This window comes from Phragmites australis, chromosome 1 (assembly GCF_958298935.1).
Source record: "Phragmites australis chromosome 1, lpPhrAust1.1, whole genome shotgun sequence".
Classification (NCBI taxonomy): domain Eukaryota; kingdom Viridiplantae; phylum Streptophyta; class Magnoliopsida; order Poales; family Poaceae; genus Phragmites; species Phragmites australis.
In genome coordinates this window covers 26,474,924-26,499,466 of record NC_084921.1, presented here as the reverse complement: position 1 = coordinate 26,499,466, position 24,543 = coordinate 26,474,924, and the positions used below count along the sequence as shown (strand labels likewise).

Sequence of the window (24,543 nt, the reverse complement as noted above, 5' to 3'; positions counted from 1 at the left end):
GCACTGATAATTTGTGCTCAATCATGTCCTTAGGGACTCCGAGCATATTAGTTGGACTAAGAAAAGACACCCGCATCCACCCGGAGGAAAGTGATGAGCGCGAGTTCCTATTTGGGGTCTTGGTCGGCTCCTATCTGGACTGTCCTTATTGGGTCAGAGTCGCTTAGGCAAACCGCCTTGAGCCGATCATCTGGACTGGCGATGACATGGACCTTCACTGGGCCCTGCGTTCTCGAGCTACGACCTGGGAGTCAGCTCGACCATGTTGAGGCTGATCTTGTTGCAGTGTAGGGCTGTCTTTGCGTTGCCAAAAATAGTGATGACCCCCGCTGGCCAGGGATCTTGATCGCCTCATAAGCGTAGTGGGGCAACGACCATGAAATGGGCCATCGCCATTCACCCTAGGATTGCGTTGTAAGCAGTTCCGAAGTCTGCCACATTGAACATGACTTTTTCGATCCTGAAGTTACTCGGTGAGCCGAAGATGACTTGCAGCTCGATTTGCTGCAATGGCTTAGCCGAGGAGCTAGGGGTAATTCTGAAGAAGGGAGAAGATGGTTTTAGGGCGCTCCTCAGAATCTGCAGGGATTCTAGCGCGTCGGCGAAGAGGAGGTTGATGGAACTTCCTCTGGCGACACATGAGTACATGACTGAAATTTTGAAATATTCAGCTAATCCGAGTCGACAGTTGAGAAACATGTCTCCTTGATCTCATCTTCCATCTCATCCAAGCAAGTCCATAAGCTCTCCATAGTCTCCAACCCTTCACCTGATTAGCAAATAATCATTTGCATTAATAACAGGAAATTACAAATAAGTAGGACACAACACAATTGTATATTTGATTACCTTTAAGATTGTTGCAAATCCAATTCTGGGAGCACACCAATGATTCCAACAAACTTGGTGTGAGACAACTACGATGTTCACTTATAATTCTTCCACTAGTGCTAAATGCAAATTCAGAAGCTACAGTTGTGATTAGAATTGCCAAAATATCTTCAGTTATTATTCATAATGTACGATATCGAGTACCATCCACTTTCCACCAAGTATATCGAAGTCCTCATTAGTGCAAGGGAGATTTTCTTCCTCCAAGTAGCGGTCCAACTCATTTTTGGCCTTCACTAAATGAGTAGTTTTCTTATTGGCAGCTAGAGTTTTGAATATAGCATTCACCGCCTTAACCTCAACTAAAGATTGGGAGATGTAGAAGATGATGTGTCCACCATCTCTTCACCACTTGCCGGTCTATACTCATTCAATAGTTCACACAATAATCCATGGCTCTTATTAACATGATACTCATCATTTTCTTCACCAAACAAAGCAATATAGCAAGCATGTAAGTATATCAATTTACTACTTGGATCAAGAATAACAGAAATAGCCGTCAAAGTGGGAATATCAGACCAATATTTATCAAATTTTTCTATCATGACAGCTGACATTTCTTCAATTATTGGAATACCACATACTTGCCACTCATGCATACTCATCTTATTTCACAAACTTTAAGGAAGAAGATGTTAGCTGTCACATATTTTATTTCAAAGAAGTGCTAATCTATCACAAACTGCTACTGCAAAATTCCATTAACAAAAATAGCCATCAAAGTGGGAATATCAGACCAATGCTTATCAAGTTGCTTGACTCGATTAAAAACCTTCTTATATATGGTATAACAACACTAAGCATGTCATAGGTTGAGTTCCATCTAGTTTTGTAGTTAAGACACAACTTCTTTTTCAATTCAACCTTTTGGGACAAAGCTACTTTCTGAAATATTTCATGCCTTTTTGGTGTAGCAACACAATAAGCGACACTCTTCCATATCTTGTTAACAACAGTACCAATCACCTCAGACCATCTTTAACAATTAAATTTAGAATATGCGCACAACATCGCATATGTAGAACATTCCCTTCCAACATCAAATTAGAAGCCCCAATCTTTGACTCCATCTTTGGAACCATAGCATCATTTGTAGTACAATTATCCTTTACAATAGACAACCTGCAATCAAGATCCCAACTTTGGAGGTATTTATAGAGAGCTTCACATATTACATGTGATGTATGACGGCATGGTACATATAGAAACCTGCATAGAAAGAAATGATTTCAGCAAGACACAGTAGGAAGTAATTTCAGCAAGACATATAAATAAATAATTCAGCGAAAAAAGAAATGATTTTAGCAAGACATATAAATAAATGATTTCAGCAAGACACAATAGGAAGTAATTTCAGTAAGACATATAAATAAATGATTTCAGCTCAAAAAGAAATGATTTCAGCAAGACATATAAATAAATGATTTCAGCAAGACACAATAGGAAGTAATTTCAGTAAGACATATAAATAAATGATTTCAGCTCAAAAAGAAATAATTTTAGAAAGATATATAAATAAATTCACCTTCTTCTAAGCGTCCAAGATTCACCAATGAAATGCCCGGTGACTACCATATATCCCCTCTTTTGGTTATCCGCTATCCAAAGATCAGTAGTAATAGCTACACGATAATTTGTCCTTTGCAAATAACTAATAGCTTTCTTTCTCTCTGATTCATAATGATCTAAGATATCCTTTCTAATGGTGTTACGGGTTCCAATTCTTAAAATGGGGTTGCAATGCACTAACAAAGCTACGAAACCCAACATGATCGGCAATGGACAATGGATACTCATGTAATATAATCATAGAATATAGTGCTTTCTGAGCTACTTCTTGATCAAAGACATAGTTCTCTATGGAAATTGAACTATTTTCACTAGACCCAAACCTCAAACTAGATTGCATCTTACCATCTGTTCTCCTCTTATAAATGCATGTTTTCAAATGTACAGCCAAATGTTTAGTGCCATTCTTTATTTCACCTGAAAACACTTTATTGCACCAAATGCGCTTAACCTTCCAAAAATGACTAGCATTCTGGTGAAGTCATTCCAAACATAAGAAGTTAGCTTCCTCTTCGGGGTTCGAGCTTCAGATGTTGTTTCCTCTTCAATGGTTATGAGAGTAGCTTCAGATCCAATATGAGGAGTACCTTCAGATACAACTCGAGTAGCTTCAGATCCAACAGGAGGACTTGCCATCAACAACTATAGTAGAAAAGGATGCCAAACAGATGAGTTAACATTCAAAATTTAACACTGGCATCAAATGACTATAAACAAAGAACAATTACTGTAAGAACAAACACATGGTCTTTGTTGTCGAGAGGAAACACATGAACAAACAAACTATATGCTGTGATCTAAATAGACAAACTGTATGATGTGATCAAATGAGAAAAGCTTAAGGCCATCTAACATTGAGTATTTATCAGCTGTTAATATGTCATGATGGATAATACCAAATTAAGTAAACTACGGTAATGCTTATCAATTAATTACATCGAGTAAGAGATGTCTCAAGATCCGTTACCTTCTCAAATTGGAAATTCCAATGACAACTGCTTTTGTAAAGTCCAATTCAAGTGGGTTAATCCTAGTCTTCGGTTCAAAATGGCTTCCAATTTTCCCCTACAGGAAAAAAAAATAGTGACATCCAAAGTATATGAGAAAGATTACATGATGCATCAACCTAGAAAAATCATGATATCACAATGATCAATTCCTGAAATCCTTGAACAACGCATTTTTCTATCCCCTTTGTTTTTCGAGAACACGCAATAGAAGAACAACCCCTTCCATTCTTCTAAAATTTACGACCACAACCATCTACCACACCCACTATCGCAAGTTAAAGATTCCAAGGATTACAAACAAAAAGGACCAAGTTAACAGACCACAACATTCTTCTTTCCCTTGAGAAGCTGGTAAACGCAAAATGGAGGTCCTACCTTTCTTTATAACTCAAATCATGAATTCACGATACAGTTTGCACTTAGCAAAAGTTTCAATTAGCTAAGACTTCGAATCACCCAATAAGTTGCTTCGAATCACCCAAAAAAGCAAAAGAAAGAAAAAAGTATCGCTGCGCAAGGCAATGCTGCCAATGCACAAAACAAACAAGGGCTTAATAGCATTGGAAATTTTTACATAGAACGGTACATAAGAAAAGAAACTAAAATGTTTGAAGCATCTCTACTGGAAATACGAACAATATAACATGAGTTAATTGAAAGGGATGTGAGCATAGGAATCCACCATGGACAAGAGCTAAACAGAATGCTACATGTGACAAACATGGAAGAGCTAGTATTACCTGTATTTGGGGCTCTGGCTCGATAGGCACCTGAATGGGATGTGGGCTCGGCGGGCGATGACTGGGCTGGTTGGTTGGCGACTGAACTGGATCTGGGCTCGGCAGGGAGCGACTGGGTGGTGGACAGCGGTCGGCGGCTGGGCGGGTCGGCCGATGACTGAACAGGATCTAGGCTCGACGGCTGGACAATGGATGGCAGGTCGGTGGTGCACTCGGGTGGGCGGGGCGACCCACTAGGGAGGCAGGGACTCCTGTGGCGACAACATGATGCACTTGGGTGGCCATGTGTGAAAGAGCTGGCGGCGGGTTGGAGACAAATGCAAGTGTGTAGCAGGGTGGACTGGAATATTAGGGTTAGTGTAAGCCTCATATATGTAAGGACCCGTCCAAACAGTATTCAAATTAATCATCAAACGGATCATTATTCATAATCCAACCTCGACGATTAACCTGAATACCATTCCGGCAATCCCGGCACATGTTTTGTGTCCAAGGATCGGAATACATGCCTCCAACATAGTGCATCACAACATAGCTTAATAAAGTGCAAGTAATAAACATTTATATTACAAAGTTAAGCATGCAACTGATTTCAACAGTTTTACAACAAAAGAGAGCTAGGAGGAGATAAAACCCCTCAACTCCTAACCAACAAAAGATCTACGCACCGGAAGAAAATAAACTATACAACAAAAGGATATGGAGCCACATGCCCTTAGGCTCCATATCAAGAACACTGAGTTTGGAGTAGAATGTGTACTCCTGCCCACCACCCTGATCGGCAGGCACAAAGTAGCCAAACACCACCTCTTCCTCGCCAACCTGTGAACCTGCATCAACTTAAGGGCAGCACCCTGAGTACGAAGGTACTCGCAAGTCTTACACAATATAGAGCACATATACATAGCTCGACTTCAAGGATCATGCATTAGCTAGTAGCAAGGATTAAACATGCGGTTAAGTGAATTAAAGCGGTAAGCAACCTAGACATATGTGTGTGCAACTAACCTGACCAACATATATGAAACTACCCTGCATCACCAACTGAACATAAGTAATTGTAATCATCATGTGTATCAAAAGTATAACAAGTACCAACTCTGACCACTCCCACATAACCACCATGTCCATACCACCACAACAAACCCGAACCACAAATCCACAACGAACCTCTACGACCGATACGGATGAAACAATAGCATGCTCATGACCGAGAGCGCGGCAATTTGAACTGTTTATACACCCTGCAGGGGGATACTCCTGGACCCACACGACACGAGGACCATACGGCTTGTGCCACCCGCTAAAGTGCACACAAGAGGGTACCCGTGACAACCTTTCCCAACCATGTGGGGCATGCATCGCTCGGCGCGGCGATACTAGAACTACTCCCGGAGCAAACTAGTACCGCTTACAAGCCCGCCTGCTCACACCGTCGATGTTCATGCCCACAAAGCCACAGCTGCGAAGGTATTCAGCTCGCCTTACCATTAGATCGGCATGTGGTGAGTAAGGTAAGTGCTAAAGCCAACAATACCGACGGACGATCTTAAACGATGCAAGCGGTCTATGGTGCTCGGGTTTCCTCTCCCGGCCTGCCCCCTAGACTTTCCACCGAGGCAGACGACACCCCTAACACCGCCCACATCTCGTCTCATATTCACCACTCACCAACCATCTCGCCATCAGCATGTATTTGTAATCAATAGTAATCCTTATACTCGCGAACAACGGAAAACATGTATCGTTCGACTTCTACCGAAAGACCTAACCATTGCTAAGCATGTATATCGTACTCGTACCTAGACGTAACACCATCTCTAGGCTACAAGGAAATTACTTAAACAATTGACCAAGGTAGAAAGATGCAATCGGCATAGGTTCTACCCAAGGGTACCCGACACATGCATACATACATAAGCATATTCATCAATTGAGACTTCCAAATTTGACATGGGTGAAATATATTAGTTGCTTGCCTTGATGCACTGGCTCACAAAGGTGGGATGCCTCCAGATCGCCCTCGCTCACCGGGATCGTCGGTTCGGCGATCTCTAAAAAGGATCAACGCGTGCAATGCAATGAGTATGAATGAAGTGCAAATATATTCCACAATATGCATATAATAGATTAAATCATTTTTCCTAGATAGAACAAGCCATAAGGAAACTAGAAAAATTGGATTCATCAATTTTAGACTTATGATGAATTAACGGTGAATTAATGAAGCTTTAACCTAATTAATTAATCTCAGAAATTTAATTCATTATTTCATGGATGAAAATATTTTTAATAGGTAGAGTAGGTTATTATAAAACCAACAAAATTTGTTTCATAATTTTTAGAGCTACAGAGAATTTATTATGAATTTTACAAGTTTCAGCAAGTAGTAAATGTGTTGTCTGGATATACAGCGGTCAGACCGAGGTATACTGGCGGTCAGACCGCCAAGACTCATGGTTAGACCACTGGAAACGCGGTCAGACCGCCCCCGTACAGAGAGTTTTGGCCCCTGGCGGTCTGACCGACCTTGGGGTGCCGGTCAGACCGCTTGGAGTTGCCGGAGGCACTTTGGGAGCTCACTGGCGACGATTCCGGTGACATTTGGAGTGGGAACTTGGACCTAGAGCATCATATTGACTTTCTCTACCACATAGGATAACATGCATATGCCGAAATCTAAAAAACTCGGCTATTGCTTCTAATTCATCAAGAACTCATGAACTTCAAGCCCGTAGCTCAAAATTCGAAATCCAACCATCCAAAAGGTGGATTCTTGCCATGGGAGTTTAGGGGACTCACCCAAATTCCTTTACCAAGGTTGTGGACCGTCGATTGAAGGAGGAAACGGAGGGAAAAGCTCAGGAGACGAAGAAATCCAGTGTTCTTCACATTTCAACCCTAACACCAAAAGACACCAAATTCGGCTCAAATCCTCTGGAAAAATGAAAATAAATTGGGGGAATGGATAGCTTATGAGCTTTGTGATCGCAATGATACCACATACTCACCTCAAATCCCTCTCTTGAGCTCAGATTTTGGAAGAAAATAGAGAGGGAGTGAGAGGGAGAGTGAGAGGGAAGGGGAGCACGGGTGGGGAACGTGAGGGAGAGTGAGGAGGAGAGAGAGTGAGCTGCCACACTAGAGGGAGAGAGAATGGGGTGGTTGGCCCACTCTGGTGGGGCCCACGTGTTAGAGAAAGAGTCCGCTTTAACTGCGAATTCAATTCTTTTCTCTCCCGAATTTCTTTCTCTCATCCAAATGATCTCAAACAAATTGCATTAGAAATCCAAATTATTATTACACAAATTTAAACATAATGCTTAAAAGCATGATTATGCTTAATTGCGTGATTAAGAATTTGGGACGTGACAATATATATACACACAGGTAAATGGGTTTCACGGGTATGGGTATGTCTTACCCATACCCATACTCGTATACCTGTCGTGTAGCAATTTACGCCCACGTATATACCCACAGTCAGCGAATAAGGAACAAACCTCACCCTATTAGGGTATTTACCCATAGGTAAATGGGTAAAACTACCATCTGTAGTCATGAGCATGCTTAATGTCCATTGGACATCAATCGTAGAGTTTTGTAGTTTGGAGGCATAGTTGTATGTGGGACGATGAGAGTTGGTTCGTGTATGTGTTTTAATTGAGAATAGCTTGTTTACTTGTTGGCTATGGTTATCAATATTTTGTCATATGAGGATAGTCATTATGGTTGGATTATGTTGCTCACACAAGTGTCATTTTAAATTGCTTTTCGTGCAAATCAATTTAATTTGTTCCCTATCCTTGCTACTTTCATCCAAATGCATAATCATTCGAGTTAGAAATATCATAGGAGTATGTCTTGTGAGTACCTTCATACTCATGATGCTATTGTTGAGTTTTTGTAGGTGAGGACAAGCTCGTTTACGGCTACTTTATGCCCGGCGATACTGGTGATGGGCAAGAGTAGTGTCGTACTACTCGAGCTAGCCCCGGTGGTGCCTTAGGGCAATGGTACCACCGGTCTTTTGTTGTTTTAGTTACCATTCTGCTGCACATAGATGTTAACTCGTTAGATGTTTAAGTTATTTTTAACTGAAAAAATAAAGAGTGTATGTACAAGCATGGGGAAAGGGAATATAAAAAAAATCCTATTTACTGACTACTCAGTCAATTATTCATGAACTCCTTTAAAGTTGGTTTAGCTCTCTGGATAACCGGCCTAAACCTAGCTTATACAAAAACTTGTTGTATTTTGCTTTCTCTAGCTTATGTTAATGTCTTGTTGAGAGTTTGGACTTGCGTGTTAGCTCTCAACTGTTTAATTTCAGTTTGTACTACTTGAATTCGTGGACTTGTAATATAATCTAAAGATTTGTAATGTAATTTAATCACTTGCTCTTTTATTATGTCTTGAAATGATATGCTTGTGCAAAGGTATGTGTTGTGATCTTAAGCATATAAGCACATACCGGGACTACCGGAATTGCATTCATTTTTAATCGACTAGCGCAACGATGAACATATTTAGATATGGGTTAACATGCGACACATCGAATGATGGACATCTTTCAGTTAAGCCGAATGCAATTTGTACGGTTCTAAATGGGTATAGCCTCAAATGGTTTTTGTATACGATGCAACCATGTGCTTGCTTGGACAATATCTCCAATACCATAAATAGTGGACAATATCGACTTGGACACGCTGGGGGGGGGGGGGGGGGACTGCTTTGGCCCAGAATAAATAGGGGCAGAGCAGGAAAGCTGGACCAGGGTGACGGCTTTGCTTGCAGGAAGGGAGGTTGTGATGGGAAGAAGTGGGCTGAGCCTGAGAAGGGTTTTGGGTTTGGCCTAAGAAGGAAATCAGGTTTTCTCTTAATCTCCTTTATGTTTTCCATTATTTATTTTCTTTATTTATGACTTTCATTCATTAATTAATTAGAAACCCATCCCACTGAACCAAGTCTAACACTCCACTTTTAAATTACTTATGATGATTTTGTCAAATTTATTTTTGGGCTTCTAATTACTTTGATTATTTTCTTGATTTTTGCCCTTCATGGATTAATTTACACTTATTAAATCTTGGAAACTTACAATGGGCTGTTACAGAGGGATGTGGACGAGAGGATGAAGAATTGAAAAGAAGGGCCGGGTGACTTTCCTGTGCCCACTTTTCATATCCCACTACTTGGTCTGATGCAACCACGAGTTTAAGTTGAGTTCTGAGTCGGGTTATAACTACCAGTACTCCTAATGTAAAATTGGGGTATCACATATACTTTTTAGATAATCTGTTCCAATTGCTCCAAACTATGACAATGTTAGGTCGATTCCGTAGTCCTTTGAAAAACTAAAACTATATTAACACAGCTGCACTTACGAATGCAAAACAGAAACATACATCATGGTTCCCATTGAACTGCACAAAGTAGCAATCCTAGCTGTGATTTAATAGAACAGTCTTAATTTGACATATTAAGTGTTTTCCATGTAAAGATATGCTACAATTGCTTATTTGGTCGAATATCCAATTTATTTTGTTCCTCCTCTTGCTACCCCTCTTCTGATGATTCTCACTACTGATGTTTTGCTCTCACCTTTTCATTGCCCTGGATTGCATAAGGTTCATCTTCGCAGAGTTCGGTGAAATATCAAGTAGGTTGACATGTGATAGAAGGATAGTTTTCTAGCATTAGTTTTTCCCTTGAAGTTGCATAGAAGTATCATATTGACTTCATCTGTTTAGGAATCTATATTTAGTTTTATATTTGATATCCGCACACTACTTAAAAAAACTATTTTTTGACACCAAAGATACCTTTTCACATATAGTTCATTTGAAAAACCGCTTGAACAGTTGGCGATGGCCTCCTACGGTTACGGACCGCATGTGGAAATAAATTTTCACAGACGGTTCCTTATAATAGTCATTTTCACAGTGGAACCGCATGTGATAATAATTATTTTCACAGACGATTTTATTTTCACAGACAATTCCTTATGTGAACCGTCTCTAGAAATGACCATCTATTAAAAAATTCATAACTTTTTTATATCAAGTCGGATGAGAAAAAACTTTATATAAAAATTGTATCCCTCGATGGGTTGTATCCCTCGATGGGATCTACAACATTGTAGTTGATATTTTTTTTATTTGAAGTCATTTAGAGGTCCAAATAATCGTTTTAAGTTTCAAACGATTATTTGGACATCTAAATGACTTCAAATGAAAAATATTTCAACTATAAAGTTATAAATCTCATCGAGGGCTATAATTTTCATATAGATTTTATCCTCATCCGACTTTGTATGAAAAAATTATGAATTTTTTAAAATAAATTATCATCCATTTCTACATACGATTCCTTATTAGAAAATAGTTGATAGTTTATCTTAAAAAATTTATAACTTTTTTATACGAAATCGGATGAGTACAAACTTTATATGAAAATTGTAGCCCTCGACGAGATCTACAACTTTGTAGTTGATTTTTTTTAATTTGAAGTCATTTAGATACCCAAATAATCAGTTGAAGTTTTGGATAGAACATATCAAAAGAATTACATATGCTAATATGATCAGTAGTAGTTCTGTGGTGGGATGGTAAAGAGGGTTTGCGCTAGCTGAGAGGCTTCGAGTTCGAGTGTTAAAAACCGAGTAGCGCGCGTATTTTGTGCGAAAAAACGCGTGACTTGCGACCGCGAGGGTGCCTAGGCGGTCAAAAAAAAATTGCTTTTTTTCGGGTCAAAAATATCGATTCGGGGATCGATTATCACAGGCGATTCGCTTAAGGAAACGCCTGTAGAAATAAATTTTTCATAGACGATCCGCTTAAGGAACCATCTGTGGAAATCTATTTTCACATGCGGTTTCTTAAGTGAACCGTCTGTGGTAATATATTTCCACAGGCGGTCTCTTTTGCGCCTGTGGAAATCGTTCATTTCTACAGGCCTTCGATCACAGGTGAGTGCGCTAAACGTCTGTGAAAATGAATTACTAGCCGCCTCTCGAAATAGTTTTTTATAGTGGCAAACACCTTTTTTAGTTGTTGAAAGTAGTTGGTTGCTTATATGGAATCACCGCCTTATGTTGACTATTCACAAGTCTAGCATATAGCTAGCAAAATGGTGTTTTATTTTCTATTTTCATCAATTGTGATCAATTATATCGAATGCTAAATGTACCAAGATGCTTTGCATTTATTCATGCTGGTATATAATAGGCAAATTTTCATAGAACTTGGCCTTGGTATGACCCTCCTTATTCCTTTTCTTTCCATCATTGATATAGTTGAGATCCACTGAAATATGAATAAGACTGCAATTCAATGCAGATATAGTAATTGCAATTATAATAAGGTTAGGAGTTTAGAATGTTGTTGACCTTTGCTTAGTTTAGGGTAATTAAATTGGTGCCTATTTGCATTTATTCATGCTGGTATATAATAGGCAAAATTTCATAGAACTTGGCCTTAGTATGACCCTCCTTATTCCTTTCCTTTCCATCGTTGATATAGTTGAGATCCACTGAAATATGAATAAGACTGCAATTCAATGCAGATGTAGTAATTGCAATTATAATAAGGTTAGGAGTTTAGAATGTGGTCGACCTTTGCTTGGTTTAGGGAAATTAAATAGGTGCTTATATGCTTCTCATCTACATATACCTGTACACAGAAAGCTCACTGAATGGATCAGTAGGAGATCATAGCATTTGGATTTCTGTCGCAACATCTCTTCAGGCTTTGGTGTAAAATATTTGTGATTCTAGCGCACACAGATGATGCCATATACTAAAACTAGAGTGTCTATTCCTAATTTCCTGTATAACTTAAGATGGCATCAGTTACTGCAATGCAGTATCAGCCCATTGAAACGAGTAAGTTCAGCAACCTTTTGCTCCTCCCTACGAAAGCTACTCAAGTAAACCACTATGATGATCAATGAACTACATTGCAGGCTTATGTAATTCCTTTCCACCTAAAGTCAATTACCTTGTCACGGGAATAGTAGGCCGAAGAAAGCATCGCGGCGTTGCCGCACACAGTTTCTAGTTTCCACGATAATATGCGAAGAAGAAAATTTCAATTTTTTTTTTCCAGATCTAGGTGCGCAATTGCCCCGGCAATTTGGCTTGTTCTATTAATATACCCTTTGGAGGAAAAGAAATAAGATTAGCTTATTTGTATTTTCGTATTGTGCTGTGAATGCGGCGGTGTCTGCAGGTTTTGTTGTGCGCGTATGCGTCTTTCCTGGAATCCGGAAAAAAAAAACTTATTTGGATATTCGGTGGCAGAAGCGAAGGATGGCTCTGAGAATGTTCTTTTTCTCATCAATTTATCATATATTAGGTAGATTTAGGGTGTATTTGGTTCGACTTCAGATTCTATTAGAAATGTTTTCGTTCTAGATTCTGTCAGAAACGTCTATTATCAATCAAAATTACTTTTGAAAACTGTTTGGCTAGCTATTTAAATTCAGAGAGAGGATAGCGATGTAATTAACCATTTTACACTTTATTGATATACTATTTTTTATTTAACTTCTCTTTTAATATAAATAATATTTATCTCACTTTTCTTTTAACACAAATAATATCCCTCTCTTCCTTATCCACTCATCTCTGGAGCAAGTGGCCGAGTGGGTGGCAAAAGCAGGCTGCCAGTGCGGAGGTCCGAGCGGGCAACGCGGCGGCCCAGCAGCGGGGTGGGCGTGGCCGAGCGGGCGGTGGGCAGGTGCAGTCAAGTGGGCGGAGCTCGGGGGCGGGGCGGGCGGGCAAGGCTGAGCGAGCGGAGCTCAACGGCGAGGCGGGCTGAGCTCGGCGACGGTGGGCAAGAATCTGGAGAAATGGGAGTTTTTTTATTTTTATATTTTTTGATTAAAAATTTAAATAAATAGATTTCTCGTGGAAAAATTACAAAACTAGGCGTCTGCAGCCCACTGAGAGGGCTGCAACCCTCTGAGAGGGCGATTAAGCCTGCTTACCGCCCTCTGGGAGGGCGGGTGACCTAACCGCCCCCTCAGAGGGTGGCTACAGCGTACCCACCCGAGCCGAGGCCTTACCGCCCCCTAAGAGGGCAGTAAGGTGGCTGCCCGCCGGCCTCCCCCCTTCCCCCCTCCTCTATAAAAAGGCAAAAAATGAGGTGAAATCCTCATTTTAATCAAAAAAAAAAGAAAGCTCTGAAGAGCGAGGAGAGGAGAAGAGAGGAGAGGAAGAGAGCGTGGTTAAGCCCTGCTGCATTTGATCCGTGGATTTGAAGATCACTTTCCGGTAAGTTCTTCTATATTTTTATTGTTGTTAATTAGTACAGTAGCACTGTATGATATAAGTTTTAGACATGTATGACCTAGGGTTTAGAAAATGCTGTATTTAGTAGAAAATTATCAATTTTACTTACGACATGGTAGGATAGCAATGAAATACATAATATTATTTGTGGTATGTTAGTTTTGAATATGTAGATTGTATAAAGTAATAATTGTAGGGTAGTATTGTGTGACATAGGAATTAGCACTGTATGATAATGGTATGATCTAGGATGTAGCATTTAGAAAATGGTAGTATACTGTGAATACTAATTCCAACATGGTAGGATAGCTATTAAATGTAGATCGTATAGAGTAATATTTGTAGGTAAGTTTGGGTAGGGGTATTATTGAAGAACCTATTGTTAGGTATGAATCAGTGTCGGTAAAAATTTTATTTTCGATACGGAGAAATATAGTTCGTCGGTCTTAACATTGGTTATATTTGCGGATGTTTCCAGGGATGACAGATAAATTAATTTTTTAGATATATTATGGTGATGGTGAAATTAGGTACGGTCCTAAAGGTGTAGATCTGTGTGGATTTCGTCATGTCATGAAGGGTCTTAGTAAAGCTAATGAGAGGACCATTGCGGGTGTGTGTAAGTGACTCATGTGATTTTTCCAACTGGATTCACAGCAGCATGATCTTAAGCTGAAAGCTGTCCTCAGCCGTGCTAGTTATGGATACTTTGGCGAGCTGGTTCCGATCGAAGCTACATCAACATGGACGCAGCTGGTACCATGGACCGCCTCAAGCAAGGGGTGCACCTTAGTGCGTCGGATGTCGCGGACTTCGTCAAGTGGATTTTCGACAAGACCGTGCGAGCCTTAAAGCTTACCTCATGCCAGTCCACCAGAGACGTAGCTGGAGCGCCTCCCAAGTCTAGTGGGGTCCACGCCGAGTTATCCCGGAGGTCAGATGTGCACCACCATTTATCGGTGTCGTCACCCACACGACCCTTTTTACCACGTCATGTAGGCTCGGCGCAAATAGGTACGAATTTTTAATTTACACGATGTTGAAATATATTCGTTTCTTACTGGTGCAATGATTTTTAAATAAATATTAGGTGCACCTCCACACGCCTCGACGCAACCACGTAGACCGAGCCCTGTGCCTCCACCCTCAGGTACTGGGCGCCACTACATCCCCGTATTCAATATATTCAGCAATACATCTAACATTGTCCACAGATTATTTCGGTGATGAGGCTGGCCTGTCTTCAGCTGCCCTGCGCCCGATACCACCAGCACCGTTCGAGCCCTACTATGGCACGCCCACCTGGCCATCTTCTGCTGCACCGGCATACCACGCAGGGGTACAATTGTGCATTTTGTACTACTACTTTTATTTCCACATTGTCCATATGTAATATAATTATTTGTTCGTAGGCCCCTCCAGCCAGTACACATGGACGTCAGCAGATCCTTCACAGTATTTGTACCCTAGTTAGAAGGATGAGGCTGGCCCGGACCCCGCTTACGACCTCGTTCAGGACTTCTTTGGGGGCACACCAGACTATGACGTCCTCCAGCGGTCCCAGGTACCCAGTGCTCCACTTCGGACATAGCCCACGCAGGACGAGGCCTTGACACCGGTGCTCCTTACTAGGCCTACCAGGAAGGTTGGTCCACTCGACCCCTTCACCTACTCCAAGGGCCACGTGAGGGTCAACCAGCGGCAGCGGGGGAGACAGCAGTAGGATTTTACATTTGTTTTTATAACTTACATATGCATATTTGATTCGCGATGTACTCTTACGTATTTGGACACATGTAACCTTTATGGTTCACTTAGCATGTCGTAAATGCATTTCTTATTCCAATGTGATGGCATGCTAGTTGCATTTTTTAATCTAACATGACCACACACTACTTTCTATCGTCCTCACACATGTACGAACCGTTCAAGACAGACCTAGAAAAGTATATCTTACAAAGTTACTAATACATGAAATGAATGCTCGATAACTCTGTCAGGAGTCTAACTTTAATCACGCAGTGACCACACTACTGAACTTCAACCATTAAATGACATCACCTCTTTCTTGGCGTAATCTGTACAAACGATATGACTGCTCAACTTTAACCATGAAATGACAACACATGTCTCCTTGCGTAGACTTTAGATAAGAAGTGACAACACCGGACAACTTTTACCACAAAATAAATGATAACACATGTACCAATACACATGGAATCTTTGTCTATTATCAATGCCACAACTTTTCCATTCTTCAAGATGGAATCCAATGCTCCTGCCACCCTCTGAGCTCTTCCACTCACTCCTTTCTTTAAGAGGGAATCTAATGCTCCTGCCTTTCCCCACCATAAATAGCCGAACCTCCAGACGTTGATGCACTACATATTTCTCAGATCTCTCAAGTGCAATGTCTTCCTCAGCTCCACCAAGCCCACCAAAGAAATATTAGGAGATTTTTCTCCCTCAAGGTATCGAACCACCGATGTGCTTCTGTGGTGACCGTTGCAGGCTTCGCGAGTCGCATGATATCTCATACACCTATGGGCTGTGCTTCTTCATGTGTGCCAACTACCAATATGACAAGCCTCAACATGGAACATATGAGTATCCACCGGTATAGCAACAAATATCAGCCACATCTTTGCCGATTTTGCACCCTATTTTACTAACTGATCATCTTGTTCTATTTGTTCAGTCCCCTCGACCGCTCTGTGATTTTATTCAATGGCTCGACAATGAGCAAAATGAGGAACAGAAGTAGTGGGTCGACATGACCATGAGGTGGAGAAGGGAAGCTTACGCACGTTAGGAGTACGAGCAACAGCAAGAGGAACTTTACCTAAAGCGGTATGAAGAAGAGCGCATGAGGAAGGAGGCGTACGACCATACCGTGGCTCAGGCTCGGGAGGCTGAGAGGGCAAGGAAGCGGGAGAGATCCTGCCGTGCTAAGGCGGTAGGTCTCGATGCCCTCCAAAAGGGAAAATATCCTAGATGCACTCAGTATAGAGTATCTAATGTAACCCGATATATTTCCACTCCCTAAGGCATGTTATGATTAGGAGTGACACACTAATAAGTAGGTCTTTGTGGGAACCGTACATGCCACCTTCTTTTTCTCGTCGTGTCGTCGTGATTACAGTCTCATGTAATATTTTCCACCATATGTTTAATCTTATGTTTGTCGCCGTTCGCAACCTCATACCTGCGTAATATGCTGCAAGTGCTTCACATATATAATTTGTTCACAAATACTGATTTTTTATCCTCCGAAAATTATGTAACCTACTCCAAATTCTCGCTTCCTCAGTATACCGTTTTCACTACTCTTCTACTTTTTAATTCCAAATTTTGCAAATTTCCTATTTTAAATTTGGACGAAATACACAAAAATTTGCAACTTTTAGCAAAAAATATGGCATTACCTCCCACTCAGAGGGCGACTAGGCTGCTAACCGTCCTCCCAGGCTCTACCCGCCCCCTGAGAGGGCGGTTAGGCCACCCGCCCTCTCAAGGGGCGGTAAGCAGACCTAACCGCCCTCTCAGAGGGCTGCAGGCACCTTGTTTTACAATTTTTTCCATAAGAAATCTATTTATTTAAATTTTTAATAAAAAAATATAAAAATAAAAAAACTCGAAAAATGGCCTCCATGCCGTTTCGGATTTCTCGGGCGATTCTCAGCCCGTTTCTCGTAGAAACGTTTCTCTTGCATGCGTTTGGTTCACCGATTGGTCGATGCACCTGAGAAACGGCTAACAGTCGGCTATCCAAACACAGCCCTAAGAGGGATGGATGAAGCGACGTACCATAACTTGAATATCCTTATGTTTTGTAGTTGCCCTATTTCTATTTGCAGTGCTAGGATTATAATAAATTAAAATCGATTATGACTAACCCTGCAAAAAAATTAACTATGATGCATCAATCCATAACGAGGAATAGTACTCGATCATCTTAGAGTGACAGTGGAAACTCTACGACCAATGGGCGATGAAGCCCTAGAGTTCCCATACCAATGGGAGATCAAACAAACAGCAGCTCGCCGGGGAGGGGAGGGAGGGGCTCAACACGGTATTAATCACATCATCAATAAATATACAATCACATGCACGCAGCATACATACATGGCTTGGACGGTCATGCCAGCCTAACTAGAGCGCAAACAAAAACAAAAAAATAATATTATTTACTTGCTAATCTCTGGCAAAATACACAGCAAAAAGAAAAACCGCTGCATAATTTGATTTCCCTTCCTAATTTCCCTTCATGCTCTCTCTCTCTACTCATAATAATCTTGTCAGCGATCTGGCAGCTGATGGCCATCGTCTACCACTATGCTGAGCAGCTCCTCAGGGACAACCGAGCTGTTCGCCACCGCCGGCTCATCGAGACTACTCTCCACGCTCTCGTGCCGGACCGGGCGGAGCAGCAGCCCCTGCAGCCGCACCAAGTAGGTTTGCCCCACCGGCTGCGACCTCACGTATCTCGTCGCTGCAGTTGCTGTTGTTACATCGCTGGCGGACGGATGGTCCGGCTCGCTGGTCGGCCGCAGATTGTTCAATGCGCTCAGGTCGAGGTTGGGGAACACAGAGGACCGGCACCGCGGGCACTTGACATTCAGCCGGAGCCATTGGTCGATGCACTCCACATGGAAATTGTGCGCACACGGGAGTCCACGGACCTGCATGGACATGGATTGGACCCTTAACAGTCTATGACTACCGATCACCATGAGGTAGAGATGATTGTGCTTTACCTCATTGCCAACATGAAATTCTTCGAGGCAGATAGGACATTCACTGCAGTCGGTCGGAACAGCTTTCAGCCTGAATTTTGGAAGTTCTTGAATCAGTGCCTCAACTGCTTCTCTCTGCACAAAAAGGACCGTTCAAAATTCAACAAAGCATAATCCATTTGAGGAAAATTGAATCTAACATAATGCTTGTGTTAAAAATAGCAGACGCAAGATGAGGCACTCTATACTGTAATGATCTACAGGTGGAATTAGAAGAGAACACTAGAGGTTTAGCCATCAATTAAAGACTTGTGCAAGATTACCCAAATCAACTCACCTGAGCTGTAGTTAAATAAAGACCAGGATGATATGCAGTATCTTGGCCCATTCCTCTCATTTCCAGGCCAACGGCCTCAAATGCCCAGTCAGGAACACGGATCATATCAACCAAAACCTGCACAGATGAACACCACCAGAATAAATATACTGAGCTCATAGATCAAAACATAGAAAACATGTGCATTCAACCAAAATATACATATCCTACGTACTTAAACCCAGAACAAAAGGCAGTTTAGACTTTGTAGAAAAGCAAATCTAACACTAAAATATCATAGTCATGGGGGCATATATGCTGAACTAAATATAAAAAAACTGATAAAGATGTACAAAAATGATTTGATACTTCCAAACTGCTAGCGTCAGCAGCTCATTTTATATTTGTAACAGGATGCACCATAGGGAGAAGCCAACATAGAAAATAAAGAAAACCATTACCCCATATTCAGAGACTGGAATTCCCTGCTGTGCCCTCTGTTGAAGCGCGTGCCTTCGGTTTAGCCACTACAAAAAATAATAATGAATTCTCCATGAACTTGCATCTGCTCAAGAGATCCGCAGAATTCCACAGTAATAACAAGTAAATAACATTATGCCTCCATCCTATGAGTATACACTAATTTAAAATCACAGGAACAAAAGCTTTTATCAGTATGTCATATTCCACGGGAATAGTCAAATATAGAGCAAAAATTGTTAAGGCACATGAACAACACCTTTGTTGTTTTCGTTGGTATGTGATATATGTGTACTTAGGTAGGGGCATACATGTGTACAGCCCCAGTGCTTACATGTATATCACATAGTTTTATGTATTTGGACTAGAGGTAGATGCTCATCAGTATAGCAAGATTAAAGACTTCACACACGAGCAGATCAGTAGCATTTCGTGCTTGTAGTGAATCCAATGAAACTGCATCCAAGCTTAGAGTACAAAGTTCAGACCAATACAGTTACACCCATTAGTATAGAGCCATCAGTGTGCCTTGAGCACTAATGATAAGAATGACGCATATAATCTTCATGCCTTAAATAGCTCAATATTATTCTAGCTGATGCTCAGCAGATATGAATACATCACGGCTAAATAAAAATCCTCTACAATCCACACACTGACTAAAGCTTAACAACTTCAGCCCAAGTAACATCAAATTGCAATATGCATGTACAATTCAATTACGATGGCCAGCGGAACAAACTCAACTAACAACATCAGGAGACTAAATAAACTAGTACTGTCTAGGAAGAACATATGCTATACCAACTGTTGGATAAGCAATTTCAAAAAGTGCATAAGAACTTTATAGTAGTACCTTTCCAACAGCCACACATGCAATACAGGCGAGCCCACAGTAACTGAAAAGTAGCCATATCAGGAAGCCCCATTTTTGTCCTTCCTCAGGCAACTACAGAGGACAAAATTGTGCATTTAGTATAATTCACTGTATATGGTGATATAAGTAGTACCTATATCGAGAATAAAAAAACTCACGCAGCCTCTTGCAGTGCTTAACCACAATGTTCCTATCACAGTCCAAACCCAAAGGAAGGGGTAGAGAAGAAGCACAAGAACTGAGACGATAACTATTCTTCCACAAAACCGAGCATACCTCTGTTGCCATCCGAGATCTCTACAATTTTCCACAAAAAAAAATGAAAGAATTAACTGACTGCCATACTTTTGCAAAGTTCAGTTAGTCATTGGTCAGGCAGAAAAAGAAGACAGCTTGGAAACTTAAAACAACACTTAAGAATGAAAAACATTAGCAAAATAGGAACTACTTTGGTAGAAAAATGGAAGGATCAAGAACCTCCTAAGCGCCAGGAGACATGCCTATGTGTTATATCATTACTTCAATCATAAGAACACTGTTGCACACTGTAACTCAAATCTTAGAATCATGCATTTCCACAATAATGGCCTGCCATCGTATAAAATATGCTATAAGCAGGTTCCATTTCACCTTTCAACATCATATATCAAGAGGCTGAGATCCCCGTAATTAAAATATTTCATTAACTGATGACATGTTGAGAGTGCCTTGGAAACCCAATATTTTATTGATTCTAAATGACGTGATCATTGTTAGGAATAGAAACTTGTATTCAATGGTAGTCCTAATAGGGCAATATATAAAGTACATGAGAGAGGATAGGGAAAAGGGAAAGGACTTTAGTATCCTATACGTAAAGGATAAGGACTCTATATTCGTAACTCCCTCCCCCCAAATACAAGGCGTATGCAATAGAGTTGCATTTGAAAGAGTTGACACTAAATACTAAACTTAGACAAAATAAAACTAATACATCCGAAAGATGTATCTTCAAAGTCGTCGTAGAGTGAAGCCTTGGTAATCCTGTCGAAACTCGAAACAAGCTGAAGAAGTGCAACGTGAAGCACAAAAGTAGAGTCGTGATGGTGACAACAAAAGTATGCCATTAATCAAGAATCGCAACAAAACAACGAGTAGCAAGACAACAAATAAAGTTGTTACTAAAGGTATAGAAAGACCTAGATGGCAAAGTTGTATCAATAATGACGGGAAAAGATTAGCTCAACAAAGACGAAATTTAGCTAACCACAAAAGAAATCGACTAATTGATGAAGGAATATGTGGACTCGAACGGCATAGATGAACTAAATGAGAGACTGAAACTTGGATGGACACAACGGAAAACAAAGACGAACTAAAGCTAGACACAAATGAAGCTAGCAGCACAAAAGCTAACCATAGCAAAAGAAGCCAAGCAACAAGCAGCAGTGAGATCATGCTATTAGCAGTGCAAAACGTGCTGGTCGAACAACATCTGGATAAGCTCAACACGTGCAGTACAAGCAGCGGTAGAGCAAAACAGGAGCCCACAAGTTAGCAGCCCACAAATCGATGACCACCTGTAGGAAGAATACCAATGGAGAAACGAAGAGAGTCAACCCCCTATGGCAACAGGGCATCTCTCTACTAGATCCGCTGGAAATCAAGCCAGCGGGCGACGGAGATGAACCAGCAACTAAGGCTGACGACAGCCCTTATGGCGCAACCCGTGAAGCGTGGAGCAAAGGATAGAGTGGAGGCATGACGACACGACGAGCCCGGGTGACGCAAACCGGCGATGGCCGAAGTGAGCACGGGCGGCTTAAACTGGCAAATGGACGGGCAGGTAGCTGCGCCCAGGGGAGTTGGATCCAGTCATTGGAACGGCGGGAGGCGACGGAGACGGAGAGAGGCAGCGCTGTAGATCAAGGTGACAGCGGCAGACTGGTTGCGGACGGCGGGTGCATCGACTTCTAAAACCGCTGCAGATACTGGCGTCATGACAGATGAGGCCTCGGCAGCGGGATCCGGCAGCGGCAGTGGTGTTAGAGAGGATCTCGGTGCCAGCAACTGACGCGGAGGGACATGAGCGACAAAGGACTGGCAGCGACGACTGACAAATCCGACATGAGCTGCCGACGGATCTAGCGACAGAGGACCTCGAGTGTCGTAGATCGGATCTGGAAAGAGCCCATCCGAGGGGGAGTGGAAGAGGCGACCTGCAGCAACTCCCATTGGAGCAGGCCAGCCAAGCGCGTGCCACAGGAGGAGAGTGAGTAAATTTTAGGGTTTTGGGTGAGTTGCGATGCCCTGTGGAGAAAAGCGTAGCTCTAATACCATGTTAGGAATATCAACTTGTATTAAATGGTAGCCCCAATTGGATAATATATAGAGTACATGAGGGAGTACAGGGAAATGACTCTAGTAACATATACGTAAATATTCGTAACAACCATAAGTTATAGTATATTATTCGTTGGACCTTTAGACTATTCAAAGAGATATGATCATGGTGGGCAATAGAACATACCATGTTCCTACCTGAGCTTCTCAAGTAATAAATCACACAGAAAAGAAGGCTATTTAGTTTTATGCATCTCTGTAATCTTGTTTTCACTAAGAGTCACTACAGAATCTTGATTAGTTTAAACAAAAGGCAGCTAGGTTCAAGGTTGCAATCAAGGGTTGGTTGTGATTGACGTTGGTGAGGTCGTCAAGAACAACTTGCTTGTCTTTTTAGTTTTTTCAGTGGCCGGTAAAGGAGTGAGGGCATGTGGCTAGGGTAAAAGCAAAGAGGCGTGTTGCATAAGTGAATTCAACATGCTAAATTGCGTGGCAAGATTAGTTTGCATTGCAAGACTTTACCGAATCAAGGAAAGAAACTATAGCGATAAGAGGGGGGAATGGGTTAAAAAAGACTGACAGTCCCATCCCTGCAGCGAGACCATTATCGAGAAACATGAGGAGGCGGAAGATGAAGACGGTGGCGTAGTCCACCTGTGGCAATGAAACGAGTAGTAAGAACTCAGAGAACAAACAGTAATACTAATCTTTTAAGTAGGAGGTGGGGAAAAAGGAATCTGACCACTATCCAAATATGGAGCGGATGGGCGCAGAGGCGAAACCTCTTCCAATTGATGGAGACGATGATTCTAAAATGTATCAAATGATTAAGGAATAGCATTTAGCAACAAAAAAAAGAGAAATTGGAGTGCTGGATGCAGTTGGCAAAGGAATTAGTGGGGAAAGTAAGATACACGCTGGTGGCGAGCATGGAGAGGAAGAACCCGTCGTACCTGAAATCAATCGCAAGCCCGCTCTCTCAATCAGTCAACCACAAACTTACTAACTAGCTAGGGCTGATTTGGTTGGAATCTACAAAGAGGGAACGAATTAGGGAAGCGTAGAAACTAGATGGACGCACCACTTGAAATCGACGCCCCGCATCGCCATGGTCTTCTTCCGGTTTCGTTTAGGCTCTGTTTGTATTCTTCTGAGCTCAAAACCGAAGAAATCTTTCTTCTTCTTAGGGTTTCATTTAGGCTCTGTTTGTATTCTTCTGGGCTCAAAACCGAAGAAATTTCATATCAGAGCTCAGATTAGAGCAAAAAATCAGATGAAAGCATCAGATTTGAGATCAGAGCATGAGATAGAGATCAGAAGAGACGAAATTTCAGATCAGAGCTCGAAAGCGGGGAGGAGGGTTGCGCAGTAGGCGCCTGGACGTGCTTCCCGCTCACCTTCTTCGTCCTCCTCTCGTCAGCGTGGCCTTCCGGTGGCGGTGGCGTGCGGGAGAGCGTGGCGGCGGCACAGGTGAGGGCGGCGGACGGCGTAGGAGAGGGCAGCTGCAGCGGAGGACGGCGTGGGAGAGGGTGGCGACGCCGGCGGACTTGTCAGCAGCACCAGCATCTCATCGCAGCGGCTTCCCAACCCACGGAAGGGAATGGAAGGGAAGGGAGCGGAATCGAATGAAGCACAGGAGCCGTGAGCGACGACAGACTGACAGACAGCCACTCGCCTTCGCAGTGCGTCCTAAAAATGCCTCTCCCCTTTTAGGAGTATAGTTGAGGCAACCGAGCGGGGTCCACATGTCGGTGCGAGGGAAAAGCTCCCCCATTGCACACTGGGCAAGACTGGACTCCTGAGTGCAGTTCGAAAGTGCGACGGTTATCGAGTTATTATTGTGGTTATCGAGTTTAGCGGTTTGCACCGGTTCTATAATATAAATGATTTTAAGATCTGAATTTAATTTTTTCAAAAAAATTAGACAATTCTAAGACCTTTTGTGAAAAAGATTTCAAAATAATATTATTTGTATCATATTCTATAGAGAGGAAGTTAAAACGTGCAACTTATTTATTAATTCACGTTAAGAAAAAAGCTTAGCGTTCAAACAAATATTTTTCACTTCATTTAGCGTTTTATTAATATCTCCATAGTTTTTACAAAGTTCACAAGTATAAAATGAATATGTTAAGAAATATCATTGTAATTAACTTTATCATGTCTATCTTTATTTTTTCTACATAAAGCATAGTATAAATAAACTAATAAAGTTTGCTTCACTAATTTTGGAGGTGTGATGGGTTAGTTATGAATTAATCTAGTTACAACACATTTACCTAATTTTACATGTTACAATAACTA

General features: G+C 41.6%; 1 protein-coding gene across 2 annotated transcripts; it reads right to left on the bottom strand.

The window, feature by feature from the left end:
• Positions 1-17,566: 17,566 nt before the first annotated feature.
• Positions 17,567-23,928, bottom strand: LOC133913449 (E3 ubiquitin-protein ligase SIS3-like). Of its 2 annotated transcripts, none has more exons than XM_062356616.1 (11): positions 23,637-23,928; positions 23,321-23,455; positions 23,154-23,192; positions 22,982-23,048; positions 22,820-22,893; positions 20,076-20,214; positions 19,897-19,989; positions 19,022-19,087; positions 18,582-18,698; positions 18,266-18,379; positions 17,567-18,190 (listed from the first exon to the last, which is right to left on the bottom strand). In XM_062356616.1, exons 2-11 carry the CDS (start codon positions 23,347-23,349, stop codon positions 17,807-17,809), a joined length of 1,122 nt encoding a protein of 373 aa, XP_062212600.1. In that variant the 5' UTR covers positions 23,350-23,455; positions 23,637-23,928; the 3' UTR covers positions 17,567-17,806. The 2 variants fall into 2 exon arrangements, with proteins under 2 accessions (XP_062212600.1, XP_062212607.1); XM_062356623.1 differs by having other exon boundaries at positions 23,321-23,452.
• Between the last annotated feature and the right edge of the window lie 615 nt (positions 23,929-24,543).